Below are 26,196 nucleotides of genomic sequence, written 5' to 3'. Positions count from 1 at the left end.
CCAGACATTGAGGTTACAAGGAGGAGTAGTTAAGGGTCATGGACCTGTGAGGAGAAGGTGCTCCATTCACATTGGCAATACGTGCTTTTCTACACCGACTTATAAATGGACCATTCATCATTCATAGCCATTAACAATCTTTCCTTCTTTGGTGATTGAATGATAGCACAAATGCTATATGGGAAAATAGCAACAATGTGAACACCCATTCTTTCCAGTTGCATGGGCTGAATTCAGCAATCCGTATTCGTTATCTAACACCAATTATTGAATTAAGCTATATAACAATTGGTGGGGAAAATAAGTGCAGAACATTATGTTCTTGGTGAAATTTCTCTCGTTGACGGGTGGGTTAAAAGCTACTAACTAAGAACTGATCCAGCATGAAACGCTTGTGACATTTAGAGGACAGACCATTGTTTATCCTATTAAAATAAACACTATGGGCCTAAATCATTAAGGAAAGCAAAGCATAAAAAGAAGTAACTTTGAACCTGGGCAAAACTATTTTGCATTTGAGGGGGAGGTAAATTTAAAATGCGAGGACATTTTTTTTTGTTAGTGTAGGACATATATTAGATCAACTTTAAATTTCATTGTAAAAATAAAGCTATCAAGTATTTGTGTGCTAAATGAAAAACAGCCAGTATTTAACTTATGTGCAAAATGATAAACTAATTTGCACCCCTTGCATTGTAATATGATCTGTCCCGGAGAACATTTACTCCTTCTTTTTTTTTCTTTTTTTTTTGCCTTACTTTCAGCAGAGTGCATTAGACCATTGACCACCAGTCTGACCAGTCCAGGCAGACAGAGAGGTTCAGCTGGCAGGCATGAAAAAATGAATAAATAAAAAAGAAAAGTGTGTACAGTCCAGCCAGCAAGTAGGGAATGAGTCGTTATAAATAATATAAGTGCTGTCAATAGCCTCTAACTTTGTTTTGCTTTATTTTTATTATTGGAAAATATTACACTGCACCCACCTGGCTACGTTTATTTTTAAATTGAAATACTTATATACAAATGATGAGAAAATCTCAGCACAACATTACATAAAAGACATCTGAGGACACAACAGAATTAGCAGATGTATTATTGTCAGGCAGAGCAACCTTCTTTAAATAACCACATTTTTTAAATAGGGAATAGAGAAAAAAATAGAAAAAAAGGAGGGGCAGAGTTGGGAGAGAGAAAGAGGGCGAGCGAGGCGTTGTGTGACTAGAACCGCAAAAAGAGAGAATAGGGAAAGAGATACCACAGGAATGACGTTGTACCCACTTTAAGTAAAGGGGGCACCCGGCTATTTCTTAATGCCACCCGGCTGGCAAGATTTTCTGAGGAGAACACTGTGGTCTTACTAACAGGTTGTAACCATTATGAAACCTAATTTGAAACATCTTCCACTGCCAAAATGTTACCATTATATAATTGTGATTGATTTGTAATTAGTTGATTTATTTTATGGAAGCATTTCTGATATATACTTCATATATGGGATGATTACAAAGGCAATAATTTGATTTTCCTCTCAGTTGTGACAGGCTTGTGACTGAAATGTACTGCTTTACTTGTGGGCATGTTATTATTTAGGAGTGTCTTATAAAGAAAATCCGTTTTAAATTTATACCTCTTGGCCTAGTTAGAGTCCAGATCACTGCTAAAATTCATTCATTACATACAAAATAAGATGCCGGGAGTGCATTTGAATAACTGTGAAGACATTATGGCACATTTATTCACAGCTTGCAGCTAAAAACCATGTCTGCATGTAAAGTACACAAATGCTCATCCAGTCATCCAATCACGTTTCAGAGCAATAATATCTCTGTCCCCAAGATATAAAAAAAAAACTCCTCCGCTTTACAAATACTTATCCTTTCACTATACAGACCACGTAAGGTTCTTGAACAAGGTTACATAACATCAGACGCCCAGAGCTGGTAACAGTCCAAATTAATTTTGGTTATTCCTTATTAGTCATATGTATTTGGACTGGCAGGTTTGAGGCTAACAAAGGAGATATAAATGGTTTGATATTTTACTCTTACCTGAGTTATCTGGAGTTATACATCCCTGTTGTAGGCAAAATATATGCATTGGAAATCAGATTTTCCAATATACAACATCTTAACATGGTAGCTATGCCTGATTTGTGATTGTATTGATCATATTCTGCACACTAAAAATAAACGGAAAGGATTATTGCTCTAAAATTTGTTTATTTTTCTGCCTCTACAATAAACCCCAAATGTACTGATATTTTTTGTGTTCTGATTGTATTTCTGCATTTGTTTTCGATACAGCTTAACTTGTCTCCAGTGTCCTTGGCTCGTGGATATGAACAAGAGTTTAAACAAGATATGATGGCATTGAGGGTAAGGATGTAGTTAGACATTCCTTATTACAGGAAACAAGTGGTCATATTTATTATGAATTGCTGGTTGTTAAAAAGTGTGCAGAGAGTGGAATGAGCAGCTGGTTGTATTCTAAGATGTTCTACCACATTAAGCTTTCACGTTACCATGAGATATGTGTCTCGTACCAACTATGACTAGCGCGAGTGCTGAGCGACAAGGTCACGGACAAATTTGCACACATGTGAGTGGCCAAGTTAAATGAGATCTGACCATTAAATACTCATGTTGAGAGACTGGGGCCTGTTGATCATCACTGCACACAGTCCGATTTCAATCAGATTTTTATAGAGCATCAGGTATCATCTTTAGAAATATTCAAAGCCATGACCTTCTCTCAAATATAGGAATGTTGTGACGCACACTGAGATTGAGTGCGGGAAGAGCCCTAGTGCTTTCAGCACGGAGCTGTGTACCCCTAGGAAGATGGGGTCCACGCTTTTTGTCCCCATGATTTTGCTAGTGCCATTAACTATTTTGTGCTGGACCCACCGGCTGTATTGCTTGCCAGTCTGGTTGGTCGGCCGGTGACATTGCCTTAATAATGTCGACATTGTGACTGTCATTACTGACAGTGTTACTGTCGACAGTCACATTGTCACCATTTTAAAAATGTAAATAGAATAAATGTTAAAATTTACGCCGTCACCATTTTGATGTCGGCAGTATAAGTGTCGACATATTCACTGTTGCCAGATGACTATATCCTGTTCTGGAAGAAAATATCTGATTGAGTATTTATCTTATGGCACCATTCTGTGCTAATATTGTATAACCGCGCATGATTACGCTTTCACATTTCATGGCTTGTGTTAAGAAATGTGTTCTACTTTTTAATAATGTTCTTTTCTTTCTATAGGTTCTCCCTCCCACAACATACATGAGAGTTACTGAACACATTCCACAGATTATATCTTTTATAGCGCAAGTCCTTGCCAATGGTCATGCCTACGCTACTTTACAAGGTAATTGTTTTACTACTTTCGTAGATAACAGCCCTATCTTGAAATAGAATTTGATCTTTAGTAATATTCGGCAACAAAGATTACTACAGTGTACAGCAGCTGGACAATAGCACATTAACAAGATAATACACCTCCAGTTGCTATACCTCTGGGCTAGCATGTTTTTACTTTGTTTTTTTTAGGAGGCTGGGGTGTGAGAACTTATACAGTCTCCTCATTAAGGTTCCAAGGTTAGATAATAAATTTACCCCAGTTGCCCTTGTTCCCATCACAGAATGGTCTTCTCCTGCCTTAGATTTAATATCAAATGTGCTTTGGTTCTCCTATCAAAGATAAATTTTGGCTTCTGCATTATTGGGGTCTCGGCAAAACACATAGGCCCTTATACCCAGTTTCATATAGGAAAATTCCAACTGTCCATCCTTTTACAGTTCGGTGTCTCCTGACATATTTTCCTCGATCTGTGTTGCATTTTGGAATACTATAGCAGGAACACGGTGATATACTAGTCTAGGACACATGGTCCAGCCAATTGGACGAGGTAACTAGCTGACTTGCTTTTGGAACAGGCAATACTCAACAAATGGATATATGGAGTCTCTGTCTGAATGATCTCCTCTTAAAGACTGCAAGGTTAAATACTAAATCGCTCCCAATCTTCCCAATACAGAATGGTCTTCATGGATTTGATATCCAATATGTATGGACCTCCTACCAAAGGACAAAGGGATTTTAACTTCTATCTATAGATATTTAGATGAATATATTTTTCCTCCCACTTATCCAATATCTCATGTGTAACTGACTTCCATGTAACCTCAGAACATAATAATTCCACCTCATTTATAATACCCAGCAAGATATTGTGTTTTTTCAAATATTCCACCCTTTTTTTTTTCACCAAATGTTATCTAGTGTGGTAGTGACTAAGTTACATTTTTCTTTCATCAATTACAAGTACTTGTGTTTGGTGTACTGTAGACCAGTGCTCCTCCATTTGTTTGTTTTATTTTTTTAATCAGGATCCCCAAGTATTAGTGTGCCCTTGTTCTTGGATATGACAATTATATATATTTGTGCCATTATATATATTTTATAAAGTACTCCAAAAATGGATTCTGTGACCCCTCTTGAGTGCTGACACATAAGTTGCACGCACCAGCTTCAGACGATTGCTTTCTGATTTTCTAGTTATGGAGGGACAGAATTCTCTGCAAGTGCATGAGAACAATTACCACTTCCAGACAAGTGGGGATAATTAACAATCTGAACAGTGCATCTTAGTTCTCCTCATTTGGTGCCATGTCGGTCTTTTCTGTGCTCAGTGCATATGTGCAATCTAACAGTTAGCTTCCTCTGATGTTTCTGTGTGTGCATTGCTCTTTATTGTCTGCGATTCCCCAGGGTATGAGATGTAAATCAAAGCATAGCCTACTTTGGCATTTGGACTTCCCTCCTCTTTCTTTTTTTCTTCCAACATAGTGCTCACTTGAGCCTCATCTAAGCTGCGCTACCACCTAAAGTGGTGAACATTTTTGTGAAACCACCATGTCCATTCTTGCTGCTTCTCATTGCACCCATTGGTCACACCCTTCTCCAAAACATCCTGTTATGTGCGTATTGTTGCTAACCAATAACGATTGTCGAACCTCGATTTGTGTTTCCAACGCACAAAGATTTATTCGCAAAAGGTAGTATAATATATTCAAACGAAGTGATAATAAGTACAGCCGTTACTTATCGCAGGCGCTCTGGATCCAGTGTACAGTCATTCAATCCTGAAGTCTGGGGACAAGATGTCTGAACACTAGATGAGGAGCTGCTGCTTATATGCAAACAGAGATACAGTAAAACAATGCAAAGGTGTGGCTTGCTTCTATAGGTCCAGGCATCAGGAGGGTCCACGGAGTTGTCCATCATTGGCTAGAATCCAAAGGAGGGGGTCATCTCTCCAGGGGGTTGGCTCCGATCTTCCCGCCAAGATTCCTTAGTCTTAATAGTCCATAATTACTTATCATTCATAACTTGTGTATGCACTCTGCGATTCCTTCGCAGAGTGAACAGAACAGTAGCAAATGTTAAGGGGATTGTTATGATACCACACATGATATGCTTCCTTAAACCTGTACCATATGTTTTACTGATATGCATATAACTTATGATATTACACTTAAATACTACTATATTTCGACATAAATGACTATGTGTTGCAACTACCATTAATGTGTACTATTTTACAAGTATGCGTGTTTGTGCGAATGTATGTAAAAGACTAAATACTGTTGTTGCCACGTGTTGCAGCTGCGTACACCCTTTTACGCCGTAGCGTGCCCTTGTACGTGGTAGCGTACCGTACGCATCTTTTCAGACAAAGACAACCAAGTTTGCTCGATTTTAATTGAAATTACTTTATCCAATTTGCTGACTTTGACAATCCCAACTGTTTTCAACCGGTGCAGTGAAACTAACATCTGTGATAGTCCCATGTACTTACAACTGCACTATTTTTATTACAAGTGTTGTCATGATCTGCCTACAGCGTATGCATTACATGCTGCCTTGCATGGCAGCTCCTGCCTTTTTGTCATTCTATTATTTGTATTTCTATTTTGTGTTCCAGCAGTACCTCTTTTCACCAGAGGTGCTGCTATCGTGCATTATTCTTGTGCTTAAGGAGTTAACCTGTATGTTCACTAATTATCTCATGCACCTGGGTGTGTCTCATTCCCCTTATATATACCTGATCCTCCCAGCAGTCATTGCTGGTTATTGTTGTCCTAATCCTGATGTCATTTCCTGTTGTCCTTACCTGATTGTTTCTGGACATTTCATGCTACTTGCTGCATCAGCTGGAACCTGGTATTTATCACTGCTCCTTATTACCTGTTATCACCTCTCTGCAAATAAACACAGTGTTTTTCACCGAATTCATGACTCCTAGCTGTACTTCTGTTTGAGAACCGTGACAGTATATCCAGCCCAAAAAACAGCTTTGGAGTCAGGTGAAAGTTTTGTTTTATTCTGGGACCTTTTTGCTGCAATCAAGTTTTTCATTTGTCTTTTGCAACATGTCTGTTTTACCTATCATGGAATCACCCCTGCTACAAACCTTACAAATGGACATTATATTGTTGCGCTCCCAGCTGGCCGGATTTTCCGCTTTGCTTTTGGACCCACTCAGGAGACTATCAGAGACGGTTTCACTGAAATCTAATGCTGTTGATTTGACCCAGCCAACTCTGTCTGCTACTGAATCCGTGCCGCCAACACCTTGCAATAATACCATGTCAAATTTGCATTTAACTAACAACTGCAGTTTAACTAATGCCCGGTTCACAAGTGGGCCACGCCCCCATCTGACCGAAGTGGAGCGACAGCGCAGAGTAACCAACAAACTGTGTCTCTACTGTGCCAGCAATGCACATTTCTTGCAGGACTGTCCTGTCCGTAGACCACGTCAGCTTACTGAACCATCTCCTGTTGTTTCCTCTCGGCACTCCAAATCTGTTTATGCTCCAGCATTCCTGTTCTCTGCGAAGAGACCCAATCTGCCAACTCCAGCCGCCTGTCCTGAGGCACCCATTCCCCCTGTCTCCTGTGCCGAGGTGCCAGCCTCTGTCTCCTGTGCCGAGGTGCCAGCCTCTGTCTCCTGTGCCGAGGTGCCAGCCTCTGTCTCCTGTGCCGAGGTGCCAGCCTCTGTCTCCTGTGCCGAGGTGCCAGCCTCTGTCTCCTGTGCCGAGGTGCCAGCCTCTGTCTCCTGTGCCGAGGTGCCAGCCTCTGTCTCCTGTGCCGAGGTGCCAGCCTCTGTCTCCTGTGCCGAGGTCACATCATCTGCCTCCAGCTTGGAGCCTGCTGCCACTGTGTCCGGTTCCGAGTCTCCTGCCACTGTGTCCGGTTCCGAGTCTCCTGCCACTGTGTCCGGTTCCGAGTCTCCTGCCACTGTGTCCGGTTCCGAGTCTCCTGCCACTGTGTCCGGTTCCGAGTCTCCTGCCACTGTGTCCGGTTCCGAGTCTCCTGCCACTGTGTCCGGTTCCGAGTCTCCTGCCACTGTGTCCGGTTCCGAGTCTCCTGCCACTGTGTCCGGTTCCGAGTCTCCTGCCACTGTGTCCGGTTCCGAGTCTCCTGCCACTGTGTCCGGTTCCGAGTCTCCTGCCACTGTGTCCGGTTCCGAGTCTCCTGCCACTGTGTCCGGTTCCGAGTCTCCTGCCACTGTGTCCGGTTCCGAGTCTCCTGCCACTGTGTCCGGTTCCGAGTCTCCTGCCACTGTGTCCGGTTCCGAGTCTCCTGCCACTGTGTCCGGTTCCGAGTCTCCTGCCACTGTGTCCGGTTCCGAGTCTCCTGCCACTGTGTCCGGTTCCGAGTCTCCTGCCACTGTGTCCGGTTCCGAGTCTCCTGCCACTGTGTCCGGTTCCGAGTCTCCTGCCACTGTGTCCGGTTCCGAGTCTCCTGCCACTGTGTCCGGTTCCGAGTCTCCTGCCACTGTGTCCGGTTCCGAGTCTCCTGCCACTGTGTCCGGTTCCGAGTCTCCTGCCACTGTGTCCGGTTCCGAGTCTCCTGCCACTGTGTCCGGTTCCGAGTCTCCTGCCACTGTGTCCGGTTCCGAGTCTCCTGCCACTGTGTCCGGTTCCGAGTCTCCTGCCACTGTGTCCGGTTCCGAGTCTCCTGCCACTGTGTCCGGTTCCGAGTCTCCTGCCACTGTGTCCGGTTCCGAGTCTCCTGCCACTGTGTCCGGTTCCGAGTCTCCTGCCACTGTGTCCGGTTCCGAGTCTCCTGCCACTGTGTCCGGTTCCGAGTCTCCTGCCACTGTGTCCGGTTCCGAGTCTCCTGCCACTGTGTCCGGTTCCGAGTCTCCTGCCACTGTGTCCGGTTCCGAGTCTCCTGCCACTGTGTCCGGTTCCGAGTCTCCTGCCACTGTGTCCGGTTCCGAGTCTCCTGCCACTGTGTCCGGTTCCGAGTCTCCTGCCACTGTGTCCGGTTCCGAGTCTCCTGCCACTGTGTCCGGTTCCGAGTCTCCTGCCACTGTGTCCGGTTCCGAGTCTCCTGCCACTGTGTCCGGTTCCGAGTCTCCTGCCACTGTGTCCGGTTCCGAGTCTCCTGCCACTGTGTCCGGTTCCGAGTCTCCTGCCACTGTGTCCGGTTCCGAGTCTCCTGCCACTGTGTCCGGTTCCGAGTCTCCTGCCACTGTGTCCGGTTCCGAGTCTCCTGCCACTGTGTCCGGTTCCGAGTCTCCTGCCACTGTGTCCGGTTCCGAGTCTCCTGCCACTGTGTCCGGTTCCGAGTCTCCTGCCACTGTGTCCGGTTCCGAGTCTCCTGCCACTGTGTCCGGTTCCGAGTCTCCTGCCACTGTGTCCGGTTCCGAGTCTCCTGCCACTGTGTCCGGTTCCGAGTCTCCTGCCACTGTGTCCGGTTCCGAGTCTCCTGCCACTGTGTCCGGTTCCGAGTCTCCTGCCACTGTGTCCGGTTCCGAGTCTCCTGCCACTGTGTCCGGTTCCGAGTCTCCTGCCACTGTGTCCGGTTCCGAGTCTCCTGCCACTGTGTCCGGTTCCGAGTCTCCTGCCACTGTGTCCGGTTCCGAGTCTCCTGCCACTGTGTCCGGTTCCGAGTCTCCTGCCACTGTGTCCGGTTCCGAGTCTCCTGCCACTGTGTCCGGTTCCGAGTCTCCTGCCACTGTGTCCGGTTCCGAGTCTCCTGCCACTGTGTCCGGTTCCGAGTCTCCTGCCACTGTGTCCGGTTCCGAGTCTCCTGCCACTGTGTCCGGTTCCGAGTCTCCTGCCACTGTGTCCGGTTCCGAGTCTCCTGCCACTGTGTCCGGTTCCGAGTCTCCTGCCACTGTGTCCGGTTCCGAGTCTCCTGCCACTGTGTCCGGTTCCGAGTCTCCTGCCACTGTGTCCGGTTCCGAGTCTCCTGCCACTGTGTCCGGTTCCGAGTCTCCTGCCACTGTGTCCGGTTCCGAGTCTCCTGCCACTGTGTCCGGTTCCGAGTCTCCTGCCACTGTGTCCGGTTCCGAGTCTCCTGCCACTGTGTCCGGTTCCGAGTCTCCTGCCACTGTGTCCGGTTCCGAGTCTCCTGCCACTGTGTCCGGTTCCGAGTCTCCTGCCACTGTGTCCGGTTCCGAGTCTCCTGCCACTGTGTCCGGTTCCGAGTCTCCTGCCACTGTGTCCGGTTCCGAGTCTCCTGCCACTGTGTCCGGTTCCGAGTCTCCTGCCACTGTGTCCGGTTCCGAGTCTCCTGCCACTGTGTCCGGTTCCGAGTCTCCTGCCACTGTGTCCGGTTCCGAGTCTCCTGCCACTGTGTCCGGTTCCGAGTCTCCTGCCACTGTGTCCGGTTCCGAGTCTCCTGCCACTGTGTCCGGTTCCGAGTCTCCTGCCACTGTGTCCGGTTCCGAGTCTCCTGCCACTGTGTCCGGTTCCGAGTCTCCTGCCACTGTGTCCGGTTCCGAGTCTCCTGCCACTGTGTCCGGTTCCGAGTCTCCTGCCACTGTGTCCGGTTCCGAGTCTCCTGCCACTGTGTCCGGTTCCGAGTCTCCTGCCACTGTGTCCGGTTCCGAGTCTCCTGCCACTGTGTCCGGTTCCGAGTCTCCTGCCACTGTGTCCGGTTCCGAGTCTCCTGCCACTGTGTCCGGTTCCGAGTCTCCTGCCACTGTGTCCGGTTCCGAGTCTCCTGCCACTGTGTCCGGTTCCGAGTCTCCTGCCACTGTGTCCGGTTCCGAGTCTCCTGCCACTGTGTCCGGTTCCGAGTCTCCTGCCACTGTGTCCGGTTCCGAGTCTCCTGCCACTGTGTCCGGTTCCGAGTCTCCTGCCACTGTGTCCGGTTCCGAGTCTCCTGCCACTGTGTCCGGTTCCGAGTCTCCTGCCACTGTGTCCGGTTCCGAGTCTCCTGCCACTGTGTCCGGTTCCGAGTCTCCTGCCACTGTGTCCGGTTCCGAGTCTCCTGCCACTGTGTCCGGTTCCGAGTCTCCTGCCACTGTGTCCGGTTCCGAGTCTCCTGCCACTGTGTCCGGTTCCGAGTCTCCTGCCACTGTGTCCGGTTCCGAGTCTTCAGCCGCTGTCTCTGTTCCTGAGCTCCAGTCTGCTCCAGAGGGGGCGCTGCCCTTCCAGTCTGCTCCAGAGGGGGCGCTGCTCTTACAGTCTGCTCCAGAGGGGGTTCTGTCCCTCCAGCCCGAGTTGCCAGTCCATGCGGTCCAGCCCGAGTTGCCAGTCCATGCGGTCCAGCCCGAGTTGCCAGTCCATGCGGTCCAGCCCGAGTTGCCAGTCCATGCGGTCCAGCCCGAGTTGCCAGTCCATGCGGTCCAGCCCGAGTTGCCAGTCCATGCGGTCCAGCCCGAGTTGCCAGTCCATGCGGTCCAGCCCGAGTTGCCAGTCCATGCGGTCCAGCCCGAGTTGCCAGTCCATGCGGTCCAGCCCGAGTTGCCAGTCCATGCGGTCCAGCCCGAGTTGCCAGTCCATGCGGTCCAGCCCGAGTTGCCAGTCCATGCGGTCCAGCCCGAGTTACCACTTGGTGCTGTCTGCCCTCAGGCTTCTCAAAGTGCTGTCTGCCCTCAGGCTTCTCAAAGTGCTGGCAAGCCTGCCGCCCGGTCCGGGCCTGCTCCCAAGCCTGCCGCCCGGTCCGGGCCTGTTGTCAAGCCTGCTGCCAAGTCCGAACCATCCGTTGCCAAGGGTGCCAAGTGTGAGCTGTCATCTACCTTTGAGGGGCACCTTTCTCAATTTAGTGCTCTACTGAGGTTTTGTGCTTCTTATTTCCCCTCAGTACCTAGCCTTGCCAGTGACCCAAAGAGGCAAGTTTTGTTTTTGTTAACACATTTTAGAGGAGAGGCTATGGAATGGGCAAACCCTTTTGTTGAGTCTGATCACCCCATTCTTTCTGACTTACAACTATTTGTCGAGGCAGTGATCAACAAGTTTTCACCAACACCTCCCGCTATGCCTTGTTACGGGGCCTCTGTATTGTCAGCAGGTCCACCCATCTCACCTGGCCTAGAGATTTCTTTGTGCTCCACCCAATTGGTTCAAACTGCTGTTCCAGGGAATTCTCGCAAAAAGAAAAAGCGAAAGAAGAGAGCAAGGTCTACAGAGCTTGAACTGGCAGCTGGCATAGTCTCCTTTGCTCATCCACCCATGGACGAGGACTTTTCTGCTGGCCCCCCAATTCTGGACTATGATTCCGATGATTTCAGACATTTTTGGTAATTGGGCGTCTGGAATCCGCCCTTAAGGGAGGGGGTACTGTCATGATCTGCCTACAGCGTATGCATTACATGCTGCCTTGCATGGCAGCTCCTGCCTTTTTGTCATTCTATTATTTGTATTTCTATTTTGTGTTCCAGCAGTACCTCTTTTCACCAGAGGTGCTGCTATCGTGCATTATTCTTGTGCTTAAGGAGTTAACCTGTATGTTCACTAATTATCTCATGCACCTGGGTGTGTCTCATTCCCCTTATATATACCTGATCCTCCCAGCAGTTATTGTTGTCCTAATCCTGATGTCATTTCCTGTTGTCCTTACCTGATTGTTTCTGGACATTTCATGCTACTTGCTGCATCAGCTGGAACCTGGTATTTATCACTGCTCCTTATTACCTGTTATCACCTCTCTGCAAATAAACACAGTGTTTTTCACCGAATTCATGACTCCTAGCTGTACTTCTGTTTGAGAACCGTGACAAGTGTCATATTATAATTGTACATAAATTTATTTGTGCCAAAATATTCACTTTTTATTTTGTACATGTGGAATGTGCAAACATCAAATTGATTAAATATTACTTGCATTGGCATTTGTGTGGTGCAAACTATGTCACACCATCAATTGTGCTTTATCTTCACCTGTTGTATATATTTCTACTTCATAAAATGCAGTGTAAAAATGGATTACCCACCCTCCATACCATAATGGGGGAGCGCCTTATACTGTGCTGGCCATGTTCTATGATGACATTGGGCATCCAGTGCTGGCAACTATTAGCAAAAGTTATTTTGTTGGAATAAATTTGCAACATTATATAATGGGATTGGCTTTACTTTACATACTTCTCTGTGGTCATTTATGGATATCAGGTCTTCTGGATTCTTTCTTTTGGAGACCACATAGGACTGTCTCGCCATCTACCCAAGACCACATTTGCCTCTTTGCCAAACAAAGCATCTTGCTGTGAAAGGCTGTATGCACTAGCGTAAAAAGTTGCGTGATGGCACAACAGAAAGATATCTCCATGAGAGCTACACCATCTGGTCTGCCCTATACTTTACATTGACCCTATACACAGGCACATACAATTCATGTTATTCTATTTTTAAATATTGCTCTTCAACAAAAATGATATAGCATACAAAGTAAAATTGATAGGACACATTAAAGAAAAAGACAAATAGAGACTGACTACAACAATGGTATCTGTTCTGAAACCACTGCTTGTTGCTTACGTTAAGCTGCAGGCTGCAGAAGAGTCTTGGACCAGCTGAACAGGAATACCTTACGTGAAGAATGTATGATTAGAGCAAAGAAATACATTTTTTGACAGTTCTAGAGATCATTGTTGTGTAAGCAAGAGGTCCTATGAACCTCCAGAGGCAGGTAAATGTTTCAGCAGGTCATTGCAGTGCTCTGTGGATAACACTGCAGATATCACCAGTTTTCAGCAGTCTATTCAAGATGTTTCTGTTCTCACAGATCTTGCCGTGACTTCAACAGTTCTCTGTAACTTCAATTCCTCAACAATGTTTCTGACGTTGAAACTTCTAGCTGGAAACTTTCAGATATGCTCATTTTCCTTTTGTAAGATTATCTTCATTCTGAGAGATGCTTATTAGAGACAATATTTATTGAAAGTACTGTAGACAGAACACCAAATACTAATACAACTGAAGCAAAGTCAAACTTGCTATCCAGCGATCTGGAGGCTGAAAAGTCAAGTCACCCGCACTATGTGGCCGTTGAGTTGACCCCCTAAATCACATGCAGCTTAGCCTAAAAGTTGAAAAATCGGGACTGTAATTTTGAATGTGGCCCTTTGTCAAATGACGCTTTTCCGTCCGTTTTGCTGTGGTTTTGTCTTTAGTAAATCTGGTGGATTCTAGTTGTAGATTGTACCGGTTTCTGTTAACGTTTGGAAAATATATAATTTGTTAAGTTGCCTTCTGGAGACTGATCCATAACTTTATTCATTGACTCTTTTTTATTTTGTTGAATTTTTCTTTTTGTTGAATTATATTTAACTTTACAGCAGCAATGATGACTGACATAAAACACTCACAGAAGAAATAATTAGATGGGGGTACAATAATATCTAATAATAATGCATTATATTGTTTTTAGACACTCAAAAAGTGACGTGTGCTAATTAAAAGTACTGTCCCCAGGCAAATTGAAACAAATAGCTTTGTAAAGATCTGTTGCAGACTGAAACCTTACATTGATTTATTTAAAATTTGGCTTGATTGGCTTTCAAATGGTTTTGGCACATTCCTCATAAAGATTGTTCACCTTTGGACAAACCCTACTATTTATGGACATCTGTTCCTCTTATGTACGTTATTCCCTACACATCCTCTGTATTTGCACCCATCAGTGCAGACGGCCAGAAGACAGACTATACTGGTGGTCAAAAACTGAGCAAGAGATTTAAACCCCGCACCAGTGTGATGCTGAATGTCACACCTCGTTGAGCAGGAACGAAGGACAGTTCTGACCGTTTCTAAATAGCAGGGATTGTCCAAACATAGACTCCTTACAGCACATACAGCACATTGCTCACATCATAATAATGAATTATCTTAGCGATTCACTTTTGAATTTTAATTGTGTGCTTCTTTCTTTTTTTAATTTTCAGGAAATGTATATTTTGATGTCCAGTCTGTTGGAGAAAGATATGGGAAGTTTACTGGTTCTTTTTCAGATATGGACACTGAACCAGGTATTAGTGGTAGAAATGTGAATATAGTCTACATTAATGAAATAATGCAAAGTGGTTGTGTTACCCTGTACCTATACTATAAACATCATTCATATCCATCATACATCATCTTTGAAATATTTTGACAAGTTTCCAATCCAATCAATTTTTTTGCAGCTCCTTTTTTTGTCAAACAGGGTCAAAGTTCCTGGCTCAAACCTTTTATTAGTTTCTGTTTAAACAAAACATTTGAGCAAAAGATTTTCCAAAAATATCTCTATTTAATAAGATAAACAACAAAATAAAAAAAACACATGGATTTCATTCTTATCTACTTATCACCATAATATTTGTTTATATATGATTTATTTATCAAATTGGTAAACTTGTGATTTCATTTAAAAGAGGAGTTTAATTTAGGAGATGGTCCTGACGTGATTGTAGGCAGGACTTTGGCGTGACGTTATTTAGCACAGTGCGCAGTTCCCTCTGACCCCTAGTTCCTACAAATGGTCTCGGAATGTTTTGCTCTTTATTCGCTGTGTGTCTGCATTTTCTGCAGAATTTACCGATTTGTTTGTGCTATATATTTCTAAGCTAAAATAATCATTTAATGAAGTTTGCTCATCGTAGTTATTTACTGCCATCTTCCAAATCTGAGATCTGAACGCACTTTATGTTTTCCAGCTGAAAGTGATAAGAGGTCCCCCAGAGATTTTGCCTTGTGGAAGTCTGCTAAACCGGATGAGCCACACTGGGTTTCTCCATGGGGTAAAGGAAGGCCTGGCTGGCACATTGAGTGCTCCACAATAGCAAGGTGCGTACAGTATATTAATATTGGAGAGTTGATCATGGAGACTTGTAGCCACAGCACATCATTATTTTGAGATATTTTATTTGGTTTTCAATGGATGCACCTTTTCATTGGCTTCCTAAGATATAAATCTGTTTCTCAAGAATTTCAATGGTCAACACTGAGGGGTCCAAAATATGGCCCAAAGAAAGCTAGATAAGCATATACTGTACAGTTAAGTATGTCCTAACATACAAAGGGATCAATATAATGCACTCACTATAGGTGTTAACAGACAGAAACAGGATTAAATGCTCTCAGCATCATATCTGATTTCACATAGCATCAACTTTTCACACATGCTGCTACACAACTTTATCAGATCAGCCAAAGCTATTAAGCAGCAAACGGCATTTAAGCTTTATAATGAAAATTGATGTGGTTGAAAGATGTATATAGTAAATTGCTGTGCACGATAAAATTTAAACACCATTGGTTTCATAAATACTTTAGGAAGATGAACAGGAACAGACCAATGCACTTGCAAAGTTAGATTAGCAAGCATCTATTTTCTATGCATTCTCTTCTATGTACTTGTTTTTTTATTAATCCATTTCATTTTCTGAAACCACATTCTCATCTACGCTTTGCAGAGAATTATTCTAATTTTATTCCATGTGAAATGGTAGCTTACAGCTATCTACACAGTTCCTCTGTGCAAATTCGGATCAGCAAATGCATGTATCTGCAATCTTTTTAATTGATTAAATTATGGAGCAGATTCAATTGGCCGCTATGTTCCTTAGTCCCATTTTGCAGCATTTCTTTCCTGAAGAAGGGGAAGGGGTCTTCCAGGATGACAATGCCTCCATCCACAGAGCATGTGTGGTCGTCCAGAACCTATATTTCTCTTTCAACCTATCTGGGAGACACTGTTACCATGGGGTTGTAATTGGAGAGTGTGGAGTTGACACTTAATTAGTTAATTTTGTGGCTGCTGACAGACTCCTCCCTCCTGCAACCTCCATGTAGCTAGTCAGTGTAGTCTAAGTGTCCAAGGAGTTGGGCTGTTTTTTCTTTTACTGCTCTTTATTTTTAGAAGCTGTTTTGTTTTCTATTAGTAAAGGGAAAGATGATAGGGGAGTTGCTGGGACAGTCAGGCTGCATACCTGGCAAGTTACTGCAGCGCTGTCACGGAGTAGAGCGGCGACGCTCAGAAGCAGCACTTGTCTTCTTTCCTTTTTGAGGCCGTGGACACGTCATTTCCTGGGGACCGGCGCTGCTCTGTAGAGCATAGAGCGCCGGAATCTAGAAGCATTTGCGGCCGTCATCTTGGAAGCTTCCAGGTCCCTTTTATTAGAGAAGGGGGGCGGAGCTACACTGCGCACTTAGTGCATTAAGACAGAGACAGTCTGTGAAGCGCAGTTGACAAACTCTTACAGGCAGTAAGGAGGACCGCTGGACACTGCAGACAGGGAGGAGTTATTATGGAACTCCCCCTGTCTTAATCGGCAGGTTGGTGTCTTTCTGAGGCCTAAATCATCGAGGTGAAAGAGGAAACCTTTGCAGTCAAGGCTCAAACAGACTTGGCTGCTGTTGGACTCTCTCCTGGTTGCTATACATTAGCCTGGAAGGCTAAGTATTATTTTTTTTATATTACACTGTACTTGCTATAAAGAGGAGGTATATTGTGGTATTCTTAAAGTGTCACTCTGTACCTTGTGTGATTGTATGCTATACTTTCTTTTCCGGTATTGTTCCTATTCAGTAATTATGTCTGATAAGGGGAAAACTACCAAGGCTAAGTTTTATAATTGCTCAAAATGTAAAATAAAATTGCCTGTGGGACAACAGGATCCGGGGGCCCGCTGCGTGAGCTGTGAGGCGGGGTCCCAGGCCGCGCAGTTGCAAGTTTTGACTCCTATAGCCATGGAGGAACCAAGGTTGGCAATGTCTTTAAAACAGTCAGTGGATTCTCTGGTGCAACTTTTGAACCACCGGAGAGAAACCTCAGTGGCTGAACACCCATCTTCCTCGTTAGTAGGGGTAGTCCAGACGCCAACATTGTCCCAATGCAGGGGTAGGTCCAAGTGGCCTTCCATCCTCCTTAACTTCTTCAGGCTTTTCCCAGGGGGAACCGGCCTGATCCAGTGCCTTGGTTAGTGGTATATATAAATTAAACCGGTTTTTAGACTACCCAGGACTATCGGGGGCTAGAAACAAGAGACACAGAGTGAACCATCCTCTCTTCTCGGTCTCTGAGGCGTCATCAGAGCAGGAGGGAGAACTTCTGGATGAGTCAGACTTCTAGACACAGTTCTTAGACCTGGATGACTCAAACAGAAACCAAGGCATGGAGGATCTAGTTCTGGCAGTACGGCAGGCTTTAGACCTTGTGGACATTGACGAGCCTAGATCAGTTAACCAGGGGTTGTTCAAGAAGGTTAAAAAACCCATGGTTTATTTTCCCCCTTGTTCAGAATTAAGGGAGATTGCAGAATCAGCCTGGTCACAGCCCGATCGCAAAATATTTGTTCCACGTAAGTTTTTGTCCCTGTACCCCTTACAGCCAGATGACATTGCATGCTGGGGACAAGTTTCTAGAGTGGTTACTCCGGTGGCACGACTAGTGCGCCACTCTACTCTTCCAGTTCCGGGCTCCGCCAATCTTCAGGATGTTACGGATCGGAAGGTGGAAGGATTTTTAATGTCCATTTATGGTCCAGCGAGAGTCTCCTTTAGACTCATGCTGTCCTCTGTATGGGTTGCTAGGCCAATGGAAACTTGGGCTGACCGACTGGCAAAGGGATTACGGGATTCATATCTTCTTCCCCTGGCTTCACACCTGAAAGAGGCTTTAGGGTATCTGAATGAGGCAGCGCAGAACGCAGCATCCTTGCCATCTTTTATGTCCGCTGCGGTGGCGGCTAGAAGAACCCTCTGTCTTGGGTCCTGGGAAGCTGATGCGGAATCCAAAAGAGCCTTGGAGGCCCTTCCTTATTCGAACTTGGTACTTTTTGGACCAGACTTGGATAACATATCTACCAGGCGACGGGGGAAGAGTACTTTCCTTCCTGTTAATGTGCTAAAGCCTTAGGGGGGTATTCAATTGTTAGCGGGAAAAAACGAGCGCTCAAAAAATATTACCGTTTATACGGTAATATTGCGCGTGAAAAGCGTTAATACGGTAGTTTACTCGCGGAATTTCAGCTCGCCGCTCACGGAGCGGCGAGCTGAAATTTCGCGAGTAATTACCGTATTAACGCTAAAAAAATTTGAGCGCTCGTTTTTTTTCATTAACGCTAACAATTGAATACCCCCCACATAGTCCAAGGTTTAGCTCCTTTCAACAGCCATTTTGTGGAGGCCCTGCCTTTAGAGGTCAGGCAAACAGAGGTAGGTCTTCTGGATTCAGAGGTCCTTTCCATAGAGGAAGGTCCTCATCTGGCAGCAGGTGCCAGGTTAGACTCCCGGCAAAACCGGCAGTCTGACTCGCATCCTCCTCTCCTCGCGGCAGTGGGAATCGGGGGGCATCTGCGACTGTTCACAGATCAGTGGATGAAATCCTCTCCAGATCAGGGCAACAGGATATATCACAGATCTTTTAAGTCAAGCCCCTCATCGTTTTTTTGCAACTTCCTCGTCCAGAACAGAAGGCAAGCAATGTTGCACTGTGTAGATTCTCATCTTTTAGCGGGAGTAATCTTCACGGTCCCAGGGAATCGGAGATGCCAGGGATTCTATTCAAATCTTTTTCTGGTCTCCAAGCTGGACGGTTCCTTCCGTCTCATTTTGAACTTAAAGTAAATCTACACCTGAGAATAGACATGTTTTGATAGGAGTCTCTTCGTTCAGTGATAAATGGATTGGAGGGGGAGAATTCCTAGCCTCCATAGATATTTGGGATGCATATCTTCATGCTCCTATCACGGTAAGAGCGGCCCATTACCAATTCAGGGCGCTTCCTTTTGGCCTAGCCACAGCTCCCAGAGTATTTACAAAAATCATGGCAGTAATGGCTGCCCGTCTCCGTTCTATGAAGGTGAGCATAGTGCCCTGTCTCGAAGACTTGATGATCAACGCCCCCTCAGATCAGCTTCTTCGTCAGCATTTACACCTCACTATAGAGACCCTGCAGCTTCACGGTTGGTTGATAAATGTCCAGAAGCCTCAGTTAATACCAGTTCAGAGGATGATTTTCTTAGGTCTCATAATGGGCACCAAAAGGCAGAACATTTTCCTTCCACAGGACTAGGTTTGCTCGGTACCTACTGACCAGGGTCCTAGACAGTCACATACCTTCCATGCTTCTTTACATGAGGTTACTGGGCAAGATGGTCTCGACCTTCGAGAGAATCCCCTATGGAAGGTTTCACTCAAGATGCTTTCAGGGGGATCTCCTAAAGAAGTGGTCAGGTTCATCTCTCCACTTGGAGCACCAGAGAATACTGTTGTCCCCAGAGGCTCGTCTATCTCTTAGGTGGTGGAAGAGTCAAGAACACCTAAGCATGAGCAGATCCTTTGCCCCGTGCTCCTGGATCATCTTAACAACGGATGCCAGTCTAAAGGGCTGGGGTGCAGTGACGCTACATTTGCACCTTCAGGGTCTTTGGTCGGAACAAGAAAGTTCACTTCCAATAAATATCCTGGAGTTGAAGGCCATGTTAATGGCTCTCATAGGGGGCTCAGTCCCTAATTCAGGGATTCCCAGTGCGAGTACAATTGGACAATGCCACACGGTGGCATATGTCAGCAAACAGAGGGGGGCAAGGAATGGGCATATCAGCCCAGATATTTGCTTGGGCAGAACAGTTTGTCCCATCTCTGTCAGCCGTATTCATTCCAGGCATTCTAAATTGGAAAGCCGACTTCCGAAGTCATCACACAGCAATGCCAGGGGAATGGTCCCTACACCCAGAGGTATTTCAGATGTTAGTTCGGAAGTGGGTCCTTCTGGATCTGGATCTTATGGTGTCCAGACACAATCGGCAGGTACCCAGGTTCTGTGCAAGAGCAAGGGACCCACTGGCAGTGACGGTGGACATAATGAGAATGCACTGGAATTTTTGTTAGGGTATCTTTTACCTCCCATTCCAATGTTTCCCTGAGTATTCCGGAGAGTCTAGCAGGGAGGACCCCCAGTTATACTGGTAGCTCCCCATTGGCCCCACAGGGTATGGTATGCAGATATCCTTTGCATGCCAGTAGGACAAGGACTTCATCTGCCTCTTCGCAATGACCTCATTCTGCAAGGTACTTTTCAGCATCAGGACCAGCTGGCTTTGACGGCATGGCTGTTGAAGACAGGTTCTTGTGGTCAAAATAATTTTCCTCCAGGGTCGTGAATACCCTGTTACGGGCTAGAAAGCCAGTGTCAGTCCACATTTACCGTAGAATCTGGCGCATTTACATTAAATGGTGTGAAGACCGGGCACACAATACAAGTAGATTTCATTTGCCCTGACTGCTAGGGTTTCTTCAAAACGGTCTTGATGTAGGGATCCGCCTTGGATCCTTAAAGGTTCAGGTCTCGGCCCTTTCCATCTTCTTTTAGGATCGTCTGGCAGACCTTACGGAAGTCCGTACTTTTTTGCAGGGGATCCTGAACATTCCAGCTCTTTGTTCCTCCCACAGCACCCTGGGATCTGAACTTTGTATTATCTATGTTTCAGGAACCTCCTTTTGAACCCTTACAGTCAGCAGACATTAGATGTCTGCAATGGAAGATGGTGTTCCTGCTGGCCGTAGCGTCGGCTAGATGAGTGTCGGAGCTTGGGGCTCTTTCCTGCAGGGAGCCTTTCCTGGTCTTCCAGGATGAAAGGGCGGTGCTTCGGACTGTCCCTTCCTTTCAACCAAAAGTAGTTTCCGGATTTCACGTTAATCAGGAAATAGTGGTTCCAGGATGCTTCTGCAGGTTCTTCCTTATAATATTTAGATGTGGTCAGGGCGTTACGTATTTATGTCCAAAGGACTTCGGATATCCGACGTACGGACTCTCTTTTTGTCCTAATTGATTCCCAAAGAAGAGGCTGGCCAGCTACCAAGCAAACCATTGCTAGATGGCTTACCTTTACAATAAAACAGGTGTGTCTTAAGGCGGACCAGACTGTGCCTACCCACATTACGGCACATTCCACCAGGTCTGTGGGGGCTTCCTGGGCTGCGCGTAATGGGGCCTCGGACGATCAGCTATGCCAAGCGGCCACATGGTCCTCGGTCCACACATTCACCTAATTTTATCAGTTCAGTGGGTTCGAGTCCTCAGATGCTAGCTTCAGCCGTAGCGTGCTACGAGCTAGGCTTCCAGGGCGGTCCCTCCCTTGGGGCTGCTTTGGTACATCCCCATGATAGCAGTGTCCCCCCAAATAGGATGAAGGAGAAAAAAGGATTTTTATACTAACGATAAATCCCTTTCTCTGATTCCATCTGGGGGACACTGCGTTCTCTCCCTTCTGTTCTTCTGCTGTTTGCTTCTTGGTTGTTCGACTCCCTTTCCTTGAGGGCTTCAGAATACACCGACTAACTACATGGGGGTTGCAGGAGGGAAGAATCTGTTAGCATCCACAAAATGAACTAGTTAAGTGCCAACTCCACACTCTCCAATTACAACCACATGGTAGCAGTGGCCCCCAGATGGAATTAGAGAAAGGGATTTATCGTAAGTATAAGAATCCTCTTGTTCAAATTTGAGATATTGAGACCTGATTTGAGTGATATACAATTAAATAGGACTATTTGTTTTCTTCTGTAGCGCTGTGTTTGGCAAACAGCTTGACATTCATACAGGTGGGATTGATCTGGCATTCCCTCATCATGAAAATGAAATTGCTCAATGCGAGGCCTATCACCAATGTGAGCAATGGGGGAACTATTTTCTTCATACTGGTAGGTTTCACTTATGGACACATTTTTCTGGAGTTATTCTTGTAAAGAGCTTAGCCATATCACTTCTAGTAACATGGCCTGGTCTGCAGTAAAAAATAAAAAAAAGAATATATGTATATAACAATCCACAGTTCCAAGAGAGGATGCACACATTATTCATATGTACCGTGCAGAGGTCCATGAAATGTGTATATAGAACAAACTCGCCAACAGCTCCCACACGGAATAGACCAGCGCTGGTCATTTGATAGGAAATAAAATGTTTTCTCTTGACCCAACTTGCATTGTATTTACATTTGTTATGCAGTTGAGTGCAATATATTATTCTGTGATCCGTCATTACCTGAGGGTGAGTGATTTTTCTTTGTATATTGCTTCCATTATAGTAACATAAATAAGTATATTATTATTTATTTATAAAGCTATATTACATAGCACCATACTTTTTGGCATCATGATACACATAAATAACATAGCAAGACATGAAACACAAGGTGAAGATGACCCCTCCCAAATGAGCTTTCAATCTAAGAGCTGTGGGGAACTATTGATACATAAGGTAGTGGATTAATAACTGAAGCTGGTGTTGGGGAATGTGCATGTGGGTACTGTAAGGTAGGAGCATCATCAGCCTCCAGTATTAGAACAGTCATTGGCAACTGGCATTTCTGTGCAGCTATAGTTGGTGTGATACGGTTGTTTTGAGGAGATGCAGTGGAAGATGGAAACATAAAATGTAAACCAGCCACTGTAGAAATCTGAAAACTTCAACTGCTGGTAACCATGACTGTCCTTTTCATTTTTCTGCTGAATCTTCTTCCTCTTTTGGTTGTGGAAAATACTTTGCTCTACATGCTCTTGTACTGCATGGGCTCTTCTGTGGTCATCTGCCAGTTTAAAGTAGCTGTGTGCCTGGTATTGTATTTTGTCATAATTCTCACTACCAGACACAGAGTCAGACCACTTGTTCTCTGCTTGTTCGAAGTTGTGGCAGCTGCTGTCTCTACCAAGTTGGAGATCACCAAAGGAAGAACAGAGGTAGCCAGTTTCCCGCCATTCGAAAACAAAACTTCACAGGCTGAAGCAAAACCTAACACCACGGGCGCATGGATAACAAGGAAATTCGGCAGAGAAAAAGGCTATAAGATACTAAAACAACCAAACTTACCACGTGGCCTGGTCCCTGGAGGGCTGCAGGCGGAGGTCGTGAGAGAGGAGTCTGGCGCGATTCGGGTGGTGACCAGCGAAGTGGGGAGTGCTGACAACTTCCCCCCTTTTTTCTATCCCCGATAAGAGTGTCGGAGATCCGACTCCCTGTGGAGGCTGATAAACTGGGACTGAGATCGGATGAGTCCCGCGGCAGCAGTGGAGACGGGTAGCGTGAGGAACGCACAGAAGTACTCCAGCGGAGGAAAGCGGAGACCAGCTTGAGAGAAGGTGCGTGGCGGGAGGAGCTGGAGAGAGCCGGGAAACCGAGCTGGAGAGTCTGGTGCGGGTGAAGGATCTCGAGAGGTAGCTGTGCCTGGAGAACGGAGGTGCAGGAGTACAGTCTCAGGGAGATCGTGAGGCGGTGTTTGGTCCACTGGTGCTAACGAGGCGGGACTGTGCTGTAGGCGCAATTTTCTCCCCGAGAGGAGAAGAAAGAAGTGTCCGTGTCAGCGGTTGCAGAACTATCTTGTGGTGGAGGGTTTTAGCGCCCAATATTCCCGCTGAGTATACCCAGGGATATAATCTTATGATAAAAGTTGGAGGCACTACACATCTTTGTATTGTATACTTATACCATGGTTGGTTTGGTCAGGAAAAAATCATTATAACCAGTCGTGTATACTCTTTAGAGAAATATAAGATCTTATTGCAGATGTGCCTTTCTCTTGATGTAGCCCATGTAACACTAATTGCTTGATTTGAGAGAATTAATCTTATGTATGTTGGTTGAAAACACCTATTTTTGTATTAGTCTTTAAGTGTGATGGAACTTCATTGGTTAATTCTGACTAAGTTGCCATATTGAGTCGGCACTGTTTTGCTGGCATCTAGTGGTGACAGACGGATAGTGTCCTTAAATATCACAGGTGAAAATCTGTAGCCATCTGGTTAAATCTTGAAAATATTTGCTTAAAAAGTTGTAATATTTTACATAATTGCCAAGACCTAAACTGATATTGAGAACGTGATAAATTCTTTCAAGGCAGTCTTGAACAGGCTACAATCTATACAAGCTGTGACTGCTGTATATGGTGTTTTAATTGCATTAGCAACTGTTCAACCTGAAAGCCAAAAATTTTAACACAACTCTTGTGTACCTATTGCTTAGCTAAACAATATAAATGTAACTTTTCATGTAATTTCTTGATAAGAGAAGACAACGTAAATTTCTATATCTAAAAGGTAATTCAACCATATTAAGTGACTTACTCACTCAAATAAATGTAAATGTAATCTCTCAAGGAGAGAAGTAAATGTAAACTTTTACCTAAAAACTGACAACCTAGGCACACCACCTTAACGGGGGTTTCCAATTTCTAGTTATCTTGTTGTTCCACAAAAGCAGGTACAAGTGCACCCAAATTTTCCCTCTCCACAATGGGAAAGCCAAAATCACAAACTAACAAACCTGTTCCCTCTCCCTCATCCCCCCCCCCCCCCCTATTGTCAGATACTGCCCAATCAAATAATCCTGACCCCACAGTGGCTTTATCGCAGAGTACCTCTCCTTCCATTTCGGCAATGGAATTCTCGGCCATATTCATGCCTCAGATTGATAAACAATTTCAGGCTCTGCGTGATACGGTCGAGAATGTCCTGTCTACTATTGCAGCTAATACAACCCGCATTGCCGAATTGGAACAACGCACTAGTGACGTGGAAGATAAAAAACAATCGATAGAGGTCAAGGTGGATAGTCACTCCCAAACTTTACAACAGCTAATGGATAAGATTGATGACCAGGAGAACAGGAACCGGAGAAATAATCTCTGGTTCATAGGTATTCCAGAGACAATTAAGGGTCAACAACTTACTCATTACTTAAGTGTCCTGATTCCCCTGGCGCTAGAACTCGAGGAAACAATGGAGAAACCCCAAATTGAAAGGGCACATAGAATTGGCCAAGAAGGAGAGGGAGACCGGCCCAGACCCCGCCCAGTCATAGCCAGGTTTCTGGACTATAGAGCAAAAGAATCGATACTTGGGGCGTACAGAAAACAGGGGTCACTGATTATTGAAGGAACAAAAATTCTAATATTCCAAGATTTCTCAGTCATAGTGTCGCAAAAACGTAAAGAGTTTTCAGCGCCATCACAAGGGACACCAACTGGAGACAGAGTGTCCCCTCACCGCTGAGACATTACATACACTGATAGTGTTCTAGATTTTTGGCCACTTTAATGAATATTGTGCCTCTTCTATGTTAAAAAGTTATGTTGTGTTTTATACTAATATAATAGTTACATTTCTTCTCATTTTGGTTATGAATAACAAAGTTATTGAAATGTTCACATCTTTGAGGATGAATCCCGACCACATGTCTGGCATTCACCCTAGCTTGTTATTGGCAAATAGGAAAAATAGAAAATGGTGGATGAAGATTGTTCAGACAATAATGCTTTTATTTTTTTTAACATGTACAGAGATTCTAAATTTGAAAATGTATGGGTGGGTGTGGAGGAGACCAGAATCTATTTGAAGGGTTGGAGACATGCCTGCTACCTGTCATCTTAAAACTACATCAAGAAGGGCTGCAATCCGTAAGTAACCAATCCCCGGGTGGGGGGGCGAGCTGACCATGCCGTCTACACATTCTGACATAGCCTCCTCTCCTCGTCCTCCACCCTTGAAGGTAATTTCATGGAATGTGGACGGTCTAAATACCCCTATAAAACGAAAAAGAGTTATAACACACCTTATGCACCATAAGCCCGATATCATCTTCTTGCAGGAAACGCATTGGAAAATGGGGGATGACTCTAGCCTTAAAGATACTTGGATTGCTGAGTGCATTTCAGCGCCATACAAAAATAAGTCCAGGGGGGTGGCCGTGTTGTTCGGGAGGAATGTGCCCTATACCATTTCAGACAGGGCAATTGATCCAAATGGCAGATATATATTACTTGATGTCCAAATCCATGACTACAAATATACGCTCCTAAACATATATGCCCCTAACGTAAATCAAAAATAATTTTTCCACTTTATTTCTCAACTGGTTGCCTCAAGAGAAACGCCAAATTTAATAATAGGTGATTTTAA

At 45.2% G+C, this 26,196-nt stretch overlaps 1 protein-coding gene across 1 annotated transcript in view; it reads left to right on the top strand.

The window, feature by feature from the left end:
• The window catches only part of CARS2 (cysteinyl-tRNA synthetase 2, mitochondrial), a 76,933-nt gene that overhangs the window by 17,913 nt on the left and 32,824 nt on the right, over window positions 1-26,196 (top strand). The window contains exons 4-8 of the mRNA XM_075200015.1: window positions 2,304-2,375; window positions 3,274-3,379; window positions 14,205-14,288; window positions 14,955-15,084; window positions 21,812-21,945. Of these exons, the coding sequence (XP_075056116.1) occupies window positions 2,304-2,375; window positions 3,274-3,379; window positions 14,205-14,288; window positions 14,955-15,084; window positions 21,812-21,945 (526 nt within the window). The remainder of the gene's footprint in view (window positions 1-2,303; window positions 2,376-3,273; window positions 3,380-14,204; window positions 14,289-14,954; window positions 15,085-21,811; window positions 21,946-26,196) is intronic.

The sequence above is a fragment of the Mixophyes fleayi genome, chromosome 2 (assembly GCF_038048845.1).
Source record: "Mixophyes fleayi isolate aMixFle1 chromosome 2, aMixFle1.hap1, whole genome shotgun sequence".
Taxonomy (NCBI): domain Eukaryota; kingdom Metazoa; phylum Chordata; class Amphibia; order Anura; family Limnodynastidae; genus Mixophyes; species Mixophyes fleayi.
The sequence above is the reverse complement of the archived record's forward strand: the minus strand, read 5'-3'. Positions and strand labels throughout refer to the sequence as shown.